Consider the following 16,185-nt stretch of genomic DNA (forward strand, 5'->3'; position numbering starts at 1 on the left):
TTAGTTCATGATTTGACATGTGTTGCTACAGTAAACATTTGCTAATGATGAATTAATTATGCTTAATAGATTCGTCTCGCCGTTTAGCCTCCACTTATATAATGGGTTTTGTAAATAGTCTACGTTTAATACTCCTAATTAGTATCTAAACATTCGATGTGACACGTGCTAAAAATAAGTAAAGGAAGCAAACGCTACCTAAGCTGAAGATATAGAATTCGCCGTGTGCTGCCGATTTGGTGGAGAGACACAGCTGACAGCTCGATCCACCCCAGACTCAAGGAAGAAGTTGGCAGCATGTTCGAGCTGTAGGAAGATGGAGTGGTACTACAAGCAACCGTGCGAACAGAGGACCTCCCGGCGAGCTTCTTTGCAGTAGCAGGCTTGGGGCTTGGGAAGAAGTGATGGACGGCGGCTCAGTGGAGGGGATTTGTGGTGATGATGTTTCTGCGGCAATGGAGACGAGCGAAGCAAAGCTGTTGGCCCACTGCTTGTTACTCTATTCTTGGCTGAGTGTAGAGAACTAGATAGAGATAGAATACCCAACGGTCAAGTGCTGAAATATTCAGTTATTACCCTGCTTATTTAATTTCTAATGAGCTCTGAATTCTTTCAAACTGGACAGCTGTGTAGTGTGTGATGTATGTGTTCCAATTTGATTACATTCACAAGTACAGGCGTCTAGAATTCCTAAAAGAGGCAAGTGTTATTTTTACATTCCTAACAGTGGCTACAGTGTAGGTCTTGTAAGAAATGGCAATTGAAGTTCAAATTCCACCAAATATTGAGTGTGCACCGATCAAGCATAGTAGAGTCCATAGCAAGTGTTTGAACTCCAGGAATATGAATAGGTTTGGAAGTGTACAGTTAGTAAAGTGCTTAAGTGTTATGGTAAATAATTTAGACATTACAAAAGGAAGCTTCAAAAAGGTCGTGATCTTCAAAAAATCAAATTTATTTAAAAACTGATGATCACAAGAGGAAGCTTCCCAGAATGCCACCTTTGGGGGGAAAGCCCCCACTTCATTATGCTTCAAAATAATATGTACTGGACTTATGTGTTGCTCAATCTGATCTATATGTCATGCATATACCATGTTAATAAATGTCCAAAAGATACTATATAAAAATACATAGTATGCATACATTATTACTGCTCACTATATCATATATATATATATGTTAAATTATTATAAACACAACCAATGCAAAGAAAATGGTCTTTTATGCACATGAGAATACTTTTTTTTTCTACTAGGATGCACATCCCATGGACAAGCAAATCAAAACCAAGCAGCTCTAGCGTTTCCTAGGACCACAAGAGTTTTTTATCACCTACTTTATTCTAGTTTACTCGCTACCTATCATGTCCTTCTACCTCATTTGCACTGTGATATGTGTTATATTTCTCTGTCACAAGTCTTATAACTACTATACCTAATATACCAAGATCAAAACACTAGCAACATATTATTTGTTACATAAAAGATAAATGATAAAAGTAACTTTAACATTATAGCACTGGCCAAAACCAGAAAAAGGCGCGGCAGAGAGTTTCTAGTAAACATGAACCGACAACATCATTTTCGTTTTTTGCTTAATGAGCAAACGGCAATAAACCGCTGCCTCTAGTATTGGTTGTTCACCTATATATTTCCCCAGAGGAGGATCAGAGTAATCTTCTCATCAGTCATCACATGACTAGTGCATGAGTGCTCCACAAAATAGCTGAAGGGAACACACCCCTTCTTCATCATCCGGCCATTCAACCTAATTATTCCGATTCCAACACCCACTTACTACAACAAACCATAGTCTATCCTCAAGTACAAAGCCTTTTCTCCACAACGCACACGAAAAGCGACCGGTGTTATCCGCCTCGGAAAGTGCAGCGCTCCGGGACAAAAAGCGCGCGGCGACGACCGGAACCGCGCACCTTCCTCGTCCGCTATTGCCGTCCACGTCCGGGCGTCCGGCCATGGGACGGGAAGAAGAGCGAGCGAAAGAAAGCGATGGACGGAGTGGCGACGACGACGGCCGGGAGCGGAGGGAGAAGGTGTATGCGCGGGAGTCACGAAAACGAAAGCTCTCAGCCATCGTATCAATGGCGAGAGCACGACGACGTACGGGAGCTCGATCGATTTCTAGGCCGGCCGGAACGGGATCGATCCCTTGAACGATCGACCTTACGAGCTAATCGACCGCCGCGCCGCTCTGGCATCCTCAGTGTGCCATGCGCGTGTGCAAGTTCATTTGAAGCAGGGGGAGGAGTCAGTACATAAAGCTGCTCTGGTCACGCGCGCACCTTGAGGTCGAACTCGGAGCGGTCCTGCTTGAGCAGGTAGAGGATGGCGAAGACGTCGTCCGTGTCGACGTCCGTGTCCACGAGGATGCGCCGCCGCCGAACCCCGCCACCTCTCCCGCCCGCCGCCGTCGCCGTCGCCGCCGCCATCAGGAGCAGCATCGTCACCACCACCGACACCATTGTTTTCCTAGTAAACAAATCGGGACTCAGCTGGAAGCTTTGGTTTGACTGGCCGTTCCCGTAGTACGGGGAGAGAAGGGGAGACGAGCAAACGTGTTAAATAGGAGGCCGGGGAGAGGCGTTGTGGATGGATCATGGAGGAGACGATGGATGCGCGCGAGTTAAAAAAATGGAAATGCTTGACCGGCGGCCCAGGATCGATGCCCCCTGGTGAGTGTGGCATGCACTTGTTGCATTGCACTGGCGGAGTGGCGGGGGCATGGGCACGGTGGGGGCCGAAACACAACGCAACCCTCCCGGTGTGTGTTGTTCTGATTCCCCGCCCACACTGCCACACACATGCTGACATGCATGGGATGGGAAAGGATTGGCCGCTGGTAATGATTAAACTAGTGGGTGATCGTTAGCGTGACACCTAGAGAGAGCAGGGGACTAATTCCGTGGGTTAACAACCATAGAAAAAGGCGAGAATTTAGTTCCGCGTACTTGCATTGTGTGCCGGACGGGGGTTGAGAGTGGTAAATGACATAAAGCGTTTTTGCTAAGAGGGGCTTGCCGGGATGACGACGGACACTCATCGCTCCGAATGGGGACGGCGGAAGAACGGCACCAGCTCCGACCATGAACCAAGCCGATCTTACACTGCACACAAGCTGTTCTGATCAAAGAAAAGAATGACTCCCGTTTTTCTCTCCCGACGGCAGGAACTGCATCTACTATCTACTCTCGTCTTAGTTCAGGGGAGACTATGTGAGCAATCCTAGCACTCAATCCTTTTTGATAATGGATTAGTTCATTATTCAGGCATCTACATCAGTGCGACTGGTCATTATTACAAAAAGAAACAGCATATCATAAAAAAGGCACTCAATCCTTATGTGACAGTATTGCCAAATGAGGTAGGATTCTTAACCCTAGCACTCAAAACGAGTGGTTTGGATTCTCTAGCGTACGTCAAGATGACTTTGAGTCGCTGGCACGTAGGCCTCACTGCCAGAGGGCCCACCTTGACATACGTTTGGAGATATTGTTGGATCGTTCCCTAGCATTCGATTTGGATATTGCCATCATGTGTAGCAATTTGCCTTGGAGATGTCTTCTTGTTCATAAATAAATGTATAGGATTTCTCTTGCATGGAAAGCCTTCTTTTCTAGCAATGTGCTTTTCCAGCATGCAATTCAGTTAGGGTTTGGGCTTTGGTGGTTGAGCTGCAGTGCTCCCTCCAATATTTGGGCATCAAGAGATGGACAAAGAAGCAAAGTAGTGTGGAGGTGGTGAAGGATGTGAGGGTGGAACGGCGAGGTGGCCTGGTGGCGACGTGATCAACCGTGGCTGGTTGGATAGTGCTGGAGTAGGGGTTTCAAGGTGACTACCTTTAGCGCTTCAGCGGTTTGGTGAGAGCAGGAGATAATGGAGATAGGAGGAGGTAGACAGATTAGACGTAACACAACATGTAAGCTTGCCGTCATAGAAGAAGATAAGTGGGAGAGATTGAGATAGAAGACATAAACTCAATCCTTACTTGCCACAAACAGTATTTTGCCAAATAAAGTAGAAAGGAGAATCTTAACCCTCAACCAAGTAGTAGTAATTCCGATTCTCTAACGTCTTGTTGGCACGTGGGTCCTCTCGCTATGATCCGATGTGTGCGACTCAAAAGTCAAAACCGCCGATCGATTTGGATGTTGCCAATATGCACAGCGATTTGATTAGGACATGTTTTGGATGTTACCAATATGCACAGCTATTTGACTAGGACATGTTTTTTTCCTTTGGCATGGCCTTTTCGAGTGAGTCTGCTTCTCCAATGTGCAATTCAGCAAAGCTATGCGTTACGGTGGTGGTGGCGGATGCGAGGCGGTGGGGATGTGGTTTAATTTGATGGTGTTGCATTGGGTAGGGGCTTCAAGGTGATTGCTTTAGCGCATGAGCCCTGAGCGGTTGGCGGCGGCGGTAGGGAGTTATTGGAGATGGGAGGAGGTAGGCGAATTCGGAGACATTTCATGACATGTAAAATTGCCATCATACAAGAAGATAAGTGGGGAAAGAGATACAAGACGTATAGTACATGAGAATTTGGTATCCAATTCGCTAGCTCAAAAATAATAGTAGTCCTATAGGCGCGGTAGCGCCTATAGGAATGCTTGAACGTTGCCCAAACAGCCGCAATCAAAATCATCCAAAGCACAACTTGTTGGAAGCAACTATAGCCTATACCAGCAAAAAAAACACTACACCAGTCGTCGACGATCGATCAAAACGGGAAGCCACCATCTACCACAGGTTTGGTTTCGACGCGTGCCACCACAGTGATGTCAATCCTGCACCAAGAGTGAACCGGCAAACAATCTCAGCATCAGAAAATGAATGGCGAGGACAGGAGCCTGCGTGATAGCGCCCTGATCCAAGCACGCTAACGATCCATCTTTTCTTTTTTTACCTGAGGCGAGGACGGCCCAGCGAACCGCGGCGACGGCGCGCGGGAAACGGGCGGCGGCGCCCGAGGGTGCCGCGTCGGCCGAGGAGTCGCAGTTGGAGGTTGAGTTCCAGTCCCCGCAGAGGCACAGGTCGGCGTGGCTCTCCATGTCGTGGCCGCACGCCCCGCCCGTGGCGCGGCACGCGCCGCAGAACCCGCGGTTGGACTCCGGAAGCGACCACGACACCCGGATCCCGTACGCCCACCCGGTGGCGCCGCCCGCGGCGCGCACAGGCGCGAGGCTGTACGCGCTGCTGTACCCCTCGCACTCCAGCCGGGACACGTTCACCGCCCGGATGGCGGCCCAGGGCACCGCGCAGCACTCGGGCGGCGCGCCCACGGCGTCGCCGTACGCGTCGTCGCCCGGCGCCCGCCGCCGCCCGTCGCCGGCGTAGTAGTCGTCCCACGCGGGGCAGGCGAGGTAGTCCCCGCACCCCATCCCGGACACGTTCCGGCACGGGAGGTGCCGGTCGGGGAAGCCCTGGAAGAGCGGAGAGGTGGCGCGGCAGCCGAGGAGGAGGAACGCGTTGTCCGGGTCCGGCGACAGGTACGGCTCCCGCCACGGCTCCAGGACGAAGCCGTTGCCCCGGCCCGCCGGGGTGCGGTCCAGCGCGCGGCAGTCGGACATGGCCGGGTCGTGAAGGGTGAGGCCCCGGTAGGCGTAGTCGACGTCGAGGACGCGGTAGGAGCCCGAGGGGAGGTGCAGCATCAGCGCGCCGTTGATGCAGAAGAGCAGGTCGCGGAGCCCCGCGTGGCCGCACCCGGGGTGGAGCGCGAACGGGTAGTCCACCGTGATGTTGCCGCAGAAGGACCGGCACGTCGTGATCGGGACGTTGGCGGCGGCGACGGGAGCCGGCGGCGGCGCCACGGTGCACGCGCATAGGACGAGCAAGGCGGGCAGCAGGTGCGAACGCGGCGGTGCCATTGCCGCCGCTGTGCGCGCGCAATGCAGCTGGAAGTGAGAGTGGCGAGAACTGAGCAACACCCTGCGCTGGGGAGAAGAGTATATGGCATGAACCGCGACGAGGCTAACACAAATCGATTCCTTGCTTTCTCTTGAAGAAGAGCTGGGAGGCATCATTTGCTTTTCTTTTCCGGCGCTTTAGCTTTATCTATCTTTTGATTTTAATTCCACGCTCTTCATCCCGGATGCTTTCCGCTTCTTGCTTTCTTTTCCATTTCGTTTGAACACAAGTGTGGGGGCTGGGGAGCACGACAAACTGCGAGTATTCAAATTATCGGCGATGATTCACGTACGTATTAAGCGTGCATCATATTATACATATATCCATTTCGGCCCATGTAGCAGTGTTTTTGCCACTGCTTGAGCAATAAAAGAAGACCACTGAAGTTCGAAAAAAGAAAGAAAGATAATTGAACACTTAAGACTCCATAGTTGGAATCATTTAAAAATAAACAATAAAATCTGTTTGAAAAATGGAAAATATATCATGAAATATCACATATACCCTAGAGGAACAATTGAATTGTATTGTAAAACAGTGATTTATACTGTTGGTGTTGGGACAGTAAAAAATAGTTCAAAAATATAAAAATAGGAAAAACTGAATAACTGAAAACATTCTGAGATACCATAGACATGCAGAAGACAATTGAATTGTTCGAATTTTCAAAAACTTGAATTGTTCTATCAGGTGAGGACAGTTGATTGTCATTGAAGCAATCTGTATAATACTTATTTGACCATGAAGACCAGAAACAACAAAAAACAAGCAGAAAAAAGAAGGAAAAGTCTTCTTATGGGCTGTACCTTGCGTTACCTGCGCGCTGAAGAAAGAAGAGGAACAGAAAAAAAAAATGCACCTGTGCCACTAACACATACTGGCTGGTGCAACTGGACCACGAAATGGCCTGTATCTATTGACTTGTTAGCCCATAGGCCACATCGTGCAGGATGGGTTCCTCACAAAATGTCACATGGATGGGCCTGTGCCAGGCCCATATTTCTAACGGGCTTGACCCAACAACAATCCAAGTCTACCCTATCCCCACCAAAATTCTCGAAATCAGGCATGTGGTCCAATCCAATTTCCCAACTCTTCCCCTAAGGTGCCGCCTAAGGTGCGGGTGTTCTTGTGGCGGGTCGCTCAAGACTTCATGCCTCACCACGCGAACCTACATCGCCAACATATTGAGATGACAGCCAATTGCGAAGCATGTGGAACAACTGAGGAAACTTCTTACCATGCACTAGTGGAGTGCACACTAGCTCGATCGTTCGAGCAGAAACTAAAGGAAATGACAAGGATCAAGCTACCACGCTTATGCCCGAGAACATGGACAGTGGGCATCCTAGATGATGGACTTTGCCGAGAGGAGGAAAGAGGAGTTATACTCTGTGGAATGTGGTCCCTATGGAGCTCACGCAATGATCGACGCCACGAAAAAACGCCGATTGAACATCGACTAGCCACAGATTGGGTGTTGGATGCTTGCCTCTCTTTAATGACAGACCGGTTTGGGGAGCGTATCCCTAAACCTCGTCATGGGTCGGAGACATGGCAGCCCTCGCCGTCTGTCACACTAAAGATCAACTGTGACGGAGCGTTCTCTGCGAAGGACTTCTCAAGAGCTACGGGTGTGGTGATACGACGAGCGGATGGTTCTTTTCATGCACCTGCATCTAGATGGCTACCGACAGTTGCATCAGCACTAATCGCTGATGCAGAAGCTTACAGGGATGGCCTCCGACTAATGCATGGGGCGGGCAGCGCGCGAGTGCTGGTGGAAACTGACTCCCTACAGCTGGTGACGCTGTGGAAGAACAGGAAGAACCAGAGATCACAAATCGATGTAATCCTCGACGACATTGAAGAGATAGCGGCGCCCCTGGCTTCCTTCTCCTAGAGTACACTAGGTGTTCTGCAAATATTGCTGCACACATGTGTGCTAAGTTAGCTTCTCTTGATAGGCCTAGTTATGTTTGGCATGACCAGCCTCTGATCTTTCTCATGTACTGCTTAAAGAGTGAATGTACCACTGCTGTTTAATGAATGAAAGCTTTGATCCAAAAAAATGTCACATGGATGGGCCTGTGTCAGGCCCATATTTCTAGCGGGCTTGACCCAACAACAATCCAAATCTCCCCTATCCCCACCAAAATTCTCGAAATCAGGCATGTGGTCCAATCCAATTTCCCAACTCTGCCCCTGTGCCGTGCCGTGAGGATCTCGTCGCGGTCGCAGCAGGCGCCCTCACCCGATCCGCGCCCACGCAGTACGCACGAGGCACGAACGCGCCCCCGTCCCACCCCCACCACACGCGGAACGCAGCAGACCAGCGCGGCACCGCAACCCAGGCCAGACGGCAACCCGATCGCTCGTCGGTTGTGCCTGCTGCGTGCGGCGTGCCTGGCGCCCTGCCTTGCCTCGGCCCCCTTCCCCGTCGCGCCTCTCGCTTCGCCCGCTGTCTCGCTCGCCCCGTCCCGTCTCGCTTCGTCTCCATTTCCTCCCCCACCCCAGCGCACCCGCGTCAACCAACCAAACCCTAGAAGGCTCTCTCGGCTCTCGCCCCCCGTCCCCGATCCCTCGCCGCCTCCCCGATCCCTCGCCGCCCGCAGGCCAAAACCCTACGCCTCTCCCTCGCCGCCGGGTAAGCTCCTCGTCTCCCCGCCCCTTCCCCCTCCCCTGCTTCTCCCTCCCCCTTCTCTCCCTCTGATCCCTCGCCGGTTCGATTCGATTCGGGCGTGGCGTCCGGTGGCCCCACGGTTTGATCCGCCGGGGCGCGGGAATGCCGCCGCTCGTGGGAGCGTGGACGGGCGCCGCGTGCCCGTGGAATTTCGCCGCGGGACGGGTTGGCTGGCGCTAGGGGATCGCGTGATTCCGCGGTGGGCACGGCTGTGGCGGGCGCCCCGAGCGTGCATGGGCATCGAGCAACGCTTCGCGTCGAGAATTTCTGGGGAATTCGATGGGGGCGAGGTGGTTGCTTGGTTGGATTGCAGGGCGATTGTGCTGTAGGGTTTCGTGAGAAGAGAAATTTTGCTTTGTTATCTTCTGGCTGATGATTAGGTCTTGGAATTCAGGGGATGAGGAATGCAAACACTGTTTTTCTGGAGGCTAATAGATGCCAGACGCTCTAGCAGCCAAAATTATCCAAAATTCTGGTTATGCTTACTTTTAAGGTTCCTGTTTTGATTCGATAATCCGACAAAAAAGGGAACATAAGCGAATATACTCGGAGCCAATCCTATGAGTCGGAGTTCTCGGATTATGCAACGTTTATAGTTTTTTTTGTTGCTATGCGCGCAAGGTTGTTCTCTGTTGCTTGATTATGGGACATGGGAGATCGAAACAAGCACAATTTTCTTGCAGATGGAAAAACAACTGAAATTGAACATCATTAGTGGCTATAGGTTGCATGTTCAATGGAAGTGGAGCCAAAATGTGTCTGATTTTAAGTTGCTTTTTGCCGTGGGAGATTGGGCTAGTTGTCGTGTAGCGAGCAGCACGACACTCATGTATGATCAGGTCATCAGGCATCTTTATTGCTTTTAGTCTAGCTGTGATGGATAATGTTACATCGTTGTTGTTTCCTTAACGGCTGTTTGAGTTGGCATTCTTGTTTGACATTCTTATATTTAGTCAGAGACGTGCACGTTTCTGTAGTTTTCAATTTCAGTTAATTTTTTACTTGAAGATATTGATATCCTTTATTTGTTATGGTTGAACTTGCCTCATTTGCCAAGAGGAAGATAGTTACTGTACATATACTTTCTTGTAGTGCTAATTTTTTCTTCAAATTTTATTACAGGTAAAGGCAGTGTAATTACTTGTCTAAAATGCCGTCTGCATCCAAGTCCAAGTCGAAAGACAGATCAGGTGCAAAAGTTGCAAAAGAGCAACCTAAGGTTGCTGGAAAGCCAATGGGGAATGGTACACTTGTAGGTTCTTACAACAACCTCTCTGGAAAGTTCCATGTTCTGGAACCATCAGCCTCTTTGTTGGGTAGCCAAGGTATTGATAAATTCAGGAATACAGATGAAATAGATGAGCATTCTCGTAGCTCCCATGGTACAGGGGACTTCGATTGTGCCTCCAACAATGGTAGCTGTTCTGGTGAGTCAGAAGATCCAAAGGAAAAAGCAACCAGTACTGCGTCTCGAGTGGACTCCGTACCTGGGTGTGATATTGATAAACGTGAGAAGATCAGACAAAAGAATGAGAAGAAGCATCAAAGGCAGAAGGAGAGGCGTGCCCAGGAATTACATGAGCGATGCAAGGGATACCTTATGTCCAGAAAGTTGGAGGTACTCGCGCAGAAGCTTGTTGCGATGGGTTTCTCAGCAGACCAAGCAACGATGGCCCTTATACAGAATGAGGGTTGCGTTGAGGAGTCTGTTACCTGGCTCTGCAACTTTGATGGCAGTGAGGAAACTAAGCAACAACTTGCAGCTGATCAACAGTCTGGAGTTAACTTGAAGATTGATATAGCTGATGAGCTTGCAAAGATTGCGAGCTTGGAGGCGAAATACAAGTGCACAAAGCAAGAGGTTGAAAGGGCAGTTGTTTCCTGTGAGGGTGATCTAGAAAAGGCTGAGGAGGTCTTGAAGACACATAAGCAAGAATCAGCTGCAGTACCACCTAAGCCTGAAGGATCTGGCGATTCAAGTGGCTTGCCTAACAAGCAGCAAGTCGTACTTGCGCAGAACCCTGCAAGGCCTCAAACAAATGGATTTTCTTCAGTAGGAGTTCAGCAAATGAGGAGAGAGGAGAAGGACTTAAACTATAAGCTTTTGATGAATGGTAATGGTCCAAAGGAGTCTGCAATTAAAGGCTTCCAGCCACTGGCCGCACCAATTAAGCCAGATATAGGCCGCCAACAATTTGTTCAACCTGAGAAGAGGCGTCTTAATGCCAGCTCGGTTCCATCAGTTCCTTACGTGGCATCATCTCCTTTGCCTGTTACAGTACCGCAACTGAAGTCAGACATGCGGCATGTGGCAGGAGGCAATGAGGTGAAAAGTGCAATGCCCAATGGAACCTTGCGAGAGTCAATAACTGTAATGCAGCGTCCTCAATCCGCAGGTACCAAGCAGAGCCTACCATCCACCAGCCATAGTATGTTTGCATCAGAACCATCTTCGAGGGAGTGGTACTTAAATGGTGCATCAGGTGTGGATATGATGTTGAATGGTGGCTTGGGGCATGGACTAAGGAATATGAGTTTGGACAATGTTAGTTCTGCCAGGGCATTTGGACATACAAACCATCAACAAAGTTTTGTCTCCAATCCTATAGAGATTGCTGCCAATGGTTGGGGTGGCACCTGGAGTTCTGGAGGTACATCATCTTCCCGTTCTGTGGCGTCATCACTCGGGGCATTTAGAGGGTGGAACTCATCTGAATCCTCCTCTACATTGTCTCATTCTGATTGGAGAACCAATGGGCTTGCACCGTATGACTACACCTCAGTAGACTGGAGCGTCGACACAACGTTGTTGAACCCAGCAGCAAAGAGCGAGCGGCTGTCGGACACATGGTCAACCATGTTCATGGGCGGCAGATCCGCAAGGGCACCTGGGAACCTGACTGGTGCAGGCATCGCTGGGTTGCATGACAGTAACCATCCAATGGATCCTGCTCCATCACCTCGTCCATATGATTGGCCTTCTTTCTGCAGGGGAGGATCTTCCTAGTTCCCCCTACCCTGTAGGTAAGAGGCCATTGAATAAAAAAAAGTAAAAGATGTCATTTGTTTCTTTTCTTGTTTTGGTCTCAGTTGCAGTTGGTTGGAAAAGTTTTACTTTGTGTATCGAACCGTGCTTGTGTATCTTGACTGTTGGCCGAGATAAGTCATCTTTCTGCGAGATCATTGTGCATGAAAAATTAAGGGGAAAAATTGGATCTGTCTTGGCCGAAATGCAGGAGTTCCCTTATTTATATGCGTATAGTTACTTAGTGGTTCATCATCACAGTTTTGCTCCATTAGCCCATCACTATTCTTGATTCAAGTACAGCCTCTTTTCTGGGGTCATTCTAAAGAGGCACTATTTTTTCTTGATTTACTTGTGCTTAGGGTTTTCGTTGAAACTAGCATATGAACTTCTTTATTTTCCAGAAAGGAGGTAAAATAATGTATCTAGCTTATATTAGAGTTATGTAGGATAAACCTGTGTTTTATCCACCTGGGGTCCTGTGCTGTTATTTTTCTCCCATGAAATCTAGGCAGTGGATGAGCTACTTTTTTTTTTTTTTATCTTTGGGGTTTCTCAATTTTCTTGCGCCTTGGGTGTGAGAAACTTTCATACGAAAGCAGAGCTTATACTAAATTAATTGCATTACCCTGTGAACTATGGGACCAGACATTGCATCCTATTTAGTCATTTAGACTTAGTAGATGTGTGAAGACATCACAACCATTTATTACTGAATTCTTGTATGGCCATCTTATTCATTACTGAATTCTAATGTACTCCGGGATTACTGGTGTAATTAGCATACCCAACCTTCTCATTGACTGTGGTGCTATTACTGGAACTGAGGTGTTTTTTATATATATATTTGAACTGGTGCCTTTTGCCGACTAGAATAGATATAGGTCAGTGTCTAGTCGAGTTTGTTATCTTTGTGGGTACCTGCTTATCAGCGTGTCCAACAATATGGATGAATGATGGTGGCGCTGCCTGTCTTTTGCTAATAGCATTCGTCATCTTTTTGCTTGCCTGCAACTTTCCAAATTATGCATGCACAATGGTATGGATGAATGGTGCTGCTGCTCTAAAGTCTTGATGGGATGAGCTTGAGGTACACTATTCTTTCTTTATATGATTGCTATCATGTTTTCTCTTGGGTGTACTTGATGTTGCCATCATGGGTTGCCTAAACACTAAAGGCTTCAGAAGGACACACTGTGTTTTGTGCAAAGGCTCATTTGGTTTGCTAACCGGTAGCTTATGTTACAAGATTGTTCAATTTTCAGTTCGATAGCTTGTGCTACTGCCGCCTTTGTGAAATCTCTCTGCCGTGCACTTGATTGCAACTATCAAAGCTTCTTTTTCTGTTTGTGATTTTTGTTTGATGCTCATACATAATGTTGTAAGAATGTGTTTGAGCGAATAGCTCAAGATTTTCAGGCCAAAGCTACATCCCCCATTGTTTTGATACAACGTCAGTGTTGAACTGGAGTGCGCAATCCCTGTGTGTGGGCATGAAAATTTCGCCGGTGGTCGTTGGGTAAATCTGTCAATTTGGTTTGGATGGCAGTCGTACCATCCGAAAACCGGTGCGGCCACCTCGCTCCTCCTGAAAGAAGTAAACATGCCCGAAATATGCATCGGCTGGTGAAGCAGCATCCGGCCTGAGAATAAACCGTCGAGCCAAACATTCCGCCCGTTCTGCCAAACCTGCCGCCGCGGCCGGAGACACCGCCGCATTCCCTTCACCTCCCCGCCAAGTTGGCGGGGCGCCACTTGACGCGCCGGACGATTCGCACGCTGCTCGCCGAAGCGAATGCGATCCGCGGCCGGAGCGGCGCATGTGCTCAGCGGACACGGAGGCGTGCATCTAGCCCGGCTCGCGCCGCGGCCGTCAAGGCGTCAATCATGGCCCCCATTTTTCTAGTAACCCCGCGTCTGACCAGACCCATGCTCGTGTTCATAGGGGGCGGCGGTTCGGCAGGCGCGCACGCGCAGCAGGGATGCCGGGGCGGCCGCGGTGAGGCGCACGTCCTTTCACGTCGCCGCCCGCCCGACGTGCATCGATTCGGAGTTGCAGTAGGGGAGGACGCGGCTGGGGGCGCCAAATATTCCGACGCGGCAGCGCCGAGCTCTGTCTCTGCGGGTGCATGTCGATGTCCCGTCCAGATTATTCGAGTTGGACCGTGTTATTCGCCTACCCGCTCCGTTCCGGCATGGTCAGCCTGTTCACGTGATGCGCAGCGCGGCGAGATTGTTCTGCCTAGCTTCATATCTTCTGACCGGGATTGCTGGGGCCGCTTGGGATCGAACCCCAGATACGCTTATGGACGCTGGAGTTTCTGGGAACGGAAATGTGCCCACTGCCCAGAGCATCGCAACTGGCCGCGCGCACCTCGAAGAAGAACGGCGTTCTGCGCTCTGCTTCGGCCCTCTCGGCTTCGGCAATCGCCAGTTCGGCACGAACATGAAGCCATCGCGCAGGTACTTGTCCGGTTGCACAGTCGTAGTCCTTTATACTTCATCAGCACAGAGGTACTAGCAAGCAAATAAGGCCAGGTGCCACCGAGGAGTACTCAAAAATGGTTCCATGGAATTTCACGCTTTTTCCGGAACATGAGTTACACGACACGGCCGGGCATATACCTTCTCGACGATGTATACTTTCAAAGATCCAATTGTTTTTACAAGTGGACGGATGCACGGTCGTGTGTACCTGTGGGTGCCCAGCGCTGAGGTGATAGCCTCAGCTGCTAGAGTGCTGCTAGCTACGAGCATTTTTGAGGCGCGCGTGAGTGAACAAAAGGAGCACGTACACCTAACCTCCCCGATTCTGTGGTACTCGGTACGCTTGCCGATTGGGGGCACAGATGCTCCACTCAAAGTGGGAAAAAAAAAATCTCTCTAGGAGATCCAAATTAAACCCCCTGGAAATGATCTGCACACAACACTTGGATAGAGCCACGCCGCGTCAACGTACGCTCTCGCGGCTCACGACAAGTTGGTCGAGCCGAACGCGCTTGGCATCCGCCACACACACGGTCCACACGGCCGGTCGGTCACCACCACCGCAGCCATGCGCGCAGCGCGCGAGATGACGCGCACCCCCCACCCCCACGCACTCGACCGACCGGCCGTCCCGTCGCACTCGCGCGGCCGCCAGTGCGGGGTGCGCCGGAGTGGCGCGGCACGACCGACGACCCGCAGGCCGGGGACGTGCGGGGGGCACCGCGCCACCGGCCGATCCCGTTGCGACACCTGCGCCGCGGCCGCGACCGCGACAGGCACCCGCCCGCTCACGTCGCCACGCGGCGCCGCGGCCGAGGTTGCTCGGCGCCCCCGCGCGCGCTCGGTCACGCTGGTCGCTCCCTCACCGGTCGCCGTCCGGCCGGCCAGCCGGCCGACGCGCGCGGCGCGGCTGGAGTGCAGGCTGCCCTGGAGCGCACGCACCGCCTTCTTGATACGTCGACGGCGTGTATGCAATGCGTCTTTAATTACGTACGTATTGAGTTGGACTGGAGGATCGACTGGTGATGGATTGATAGTCATGTGCAATTTCGGACCTGACACGTTTGGGAGTTGCTTGCTTGCGGTCGGTTCTGTGCTGCGGCTGCCAACCGGTCGATCATGGATACTGAGAGTGAGAACTTGGAGGATTGCGTCAGCTATTTCCGCTGAGCATGAGTGATCGATCGGCAGAACGACTGATACCTTTATTCACTTGCCATTTCTTTTGATTTATGTGAGGTGTAGCATGTATTGTCAAGTCTGATTCCAGACCTTGAAACTTTCCTTTACGATTACTTAATTTAGGTATTTTTTTGCAAGGAGAGTAACGACAAACAGAAGGTAAGATCTCCTTTACGTTGAAGAATTTTTGAAGGATTCTGATCCTTAGGGAATTTCTCCTATAGAGGTCCTTTGGAATAAAGAGCTGGAGAAGTCAAAATTCCTAAGGATTGGACTCATATCATATGCTCAAATTCCATACGAAAACAAGCATGAGCTACAATACAACGTGATATTTTTGCTAAGTCCAACGCATCTTCTCTTTCTCTTCATTCCTCCAAAATTCCTATATTGAACTATCAAGCATGTCACCTCTAACGACATTCACTACCGGAGACATGAAGGTTGCCGAGTGCCTGAGGCACTCGGCAAAGGCCGAAAAACTCTCGGCAAAGAGTTCGCCGAGTGTAACACTCGGCGAACGGCACTCGGCGAACTTTCCTATGGCAAACGTGGAGTTGCCGAGTGTCGAACCTCGAGCACTCGGCAAATGATTTGCCGAGTGTCAAAAAGCACTCGGCAAACATTTTCGAAAAAAAAAACAGAAACGCCGCGGTCACGGCCACGGCCACCACGCCCGACGCCACGGCCACGGCCACCACGCCGCCACCGGCCGCCACGTCCGCTGCCACCGCCGCCCGCCACCACGCCGCTGCCGCCCGCTGCCGCCCGCCACCACGCGCCAGATCCGGAGGGGAGAGAGATAATAGTTTTTCTTTGGAATGGATGTCGACCTTTGGGTGTGCTTGGTTGACGCGATTTTTGCCCAAAAAGCTTACTAC

At 50.5% G+C, this 16,185-nt stretch overlaps 3 protein-coding genes across 7 annotated transcripts in view; 1 reads left to right on the top strand and 2 right to left on the bottom strand.

Annotated features, from left to right (window-relative positions):
* Nucleotides 1-2,466, bottom strand: part of LOC101778777 — a 10,083-nt gene extending 7,617 nt beyond the window's left edge. For all 5 annotated transcript variants that reach the window (XR_002676760.1, XR_002676761.1, XM_004963720.3 and 2 more), the window contains exon 1: nucleotides 2,306-2,466. Coding sequence is in view for 3 of the 5 variants with exons in the window: in XM_004963720.3 (XP_004963777.2) it covers nucleotides 2,306-2,464 (159 nt within the window). In the remaining 2 variants the exon portion in view is untranslated. The remainder of the gene's footprint in view (nucleotides 1-2,305) is intronic.
* Nucleotides 2,467-4,475: 2,009 nt separating this feature from the next.
* LOC101786426 lies at nucleotides 4,476-5,978 on the bottom strand. Its single transcript, XM_004962052.3, has 2 exons — nucleotides 4,927-5,978; nucleotides 4,476-4,807 (listed from the first exon to the last, which is right to left on the bottom strand). The coding sequence occupies exons 1-2, from the start codon at nucleotides 5,885-5,887 to the stop codon at nucleotides 4,761-4,763; spliced, it is 1,008 nt and encodes a 335-aa protein (XP_004962109.1). The 5' UTR covers nucleotides 5,888-5,978; the 3' UTR covers nucleotides 4,476-4,760.
* Nucleotides 5,979-8,385: 2,407 nt separating this feature from the next.
* On the top strand, nucleotides 8,386-11,841 carry LOC101786820. The gene is made up of 2 exons (XM_004962053.3): nucleotides 8,386-8,574; nucleotides 9,733-11,841. The coding sequence occupies exon 2, from the start codon at nucleotides 9,761-9,763 to the stop codon at nucleotides 11,615-11,617; it is 1,857 nt and encodes a 618-aa protein (XP_004962110.1). The 5' UTR covers nucleotides 8,386-8,574; nucleotides 9,733-9,760; the 3' UTR covers nucleotides 11,618-11,841.
* The last annotated feature ends 4,344 nt before the right edge of the window (nucleotides 11,842-16,185 follow it).

The sequence above is a fragment of the Setaria italica genome, chromosome III, assembly GCF_000263155.2.
Source record: "Setaria italica strain Yugu1 chromosome III, Setaria_italica_v2.0, whole genome shotgun sequence".
In the NCBI taxonomy this organism is placed as follows: domain Eukaryota; kingdom Viridiplantae; phylum Streptophyta; class Magnoliopsida; order Poales; family Poaceae; genus Setaria; species Setaria italica.

Coding starts and splice junctions, on each gene's coding strand:
- LOC101786820 (XM_004962053.3), top strand. CDS start 9,761: ATGCCGTCTGCATCCAAGTCCAAGTCGAAAGACAGATCAGGTGCAAAA.
- LOC101786426 (XM_004962052.3), bottom strand. CDS start 5,887: ATGGCACCGCCGCGTTCGCACCTGCTGCCCGCCTTGCTCGTCCTATGC. Junction 4,808..4,926: donor CTGGGCCGTCCTCGCCTCAG/GTAAAAAAAGAA, acceptor CTCTTGGTGCAG/GATTGACATCACTGTGGTGG.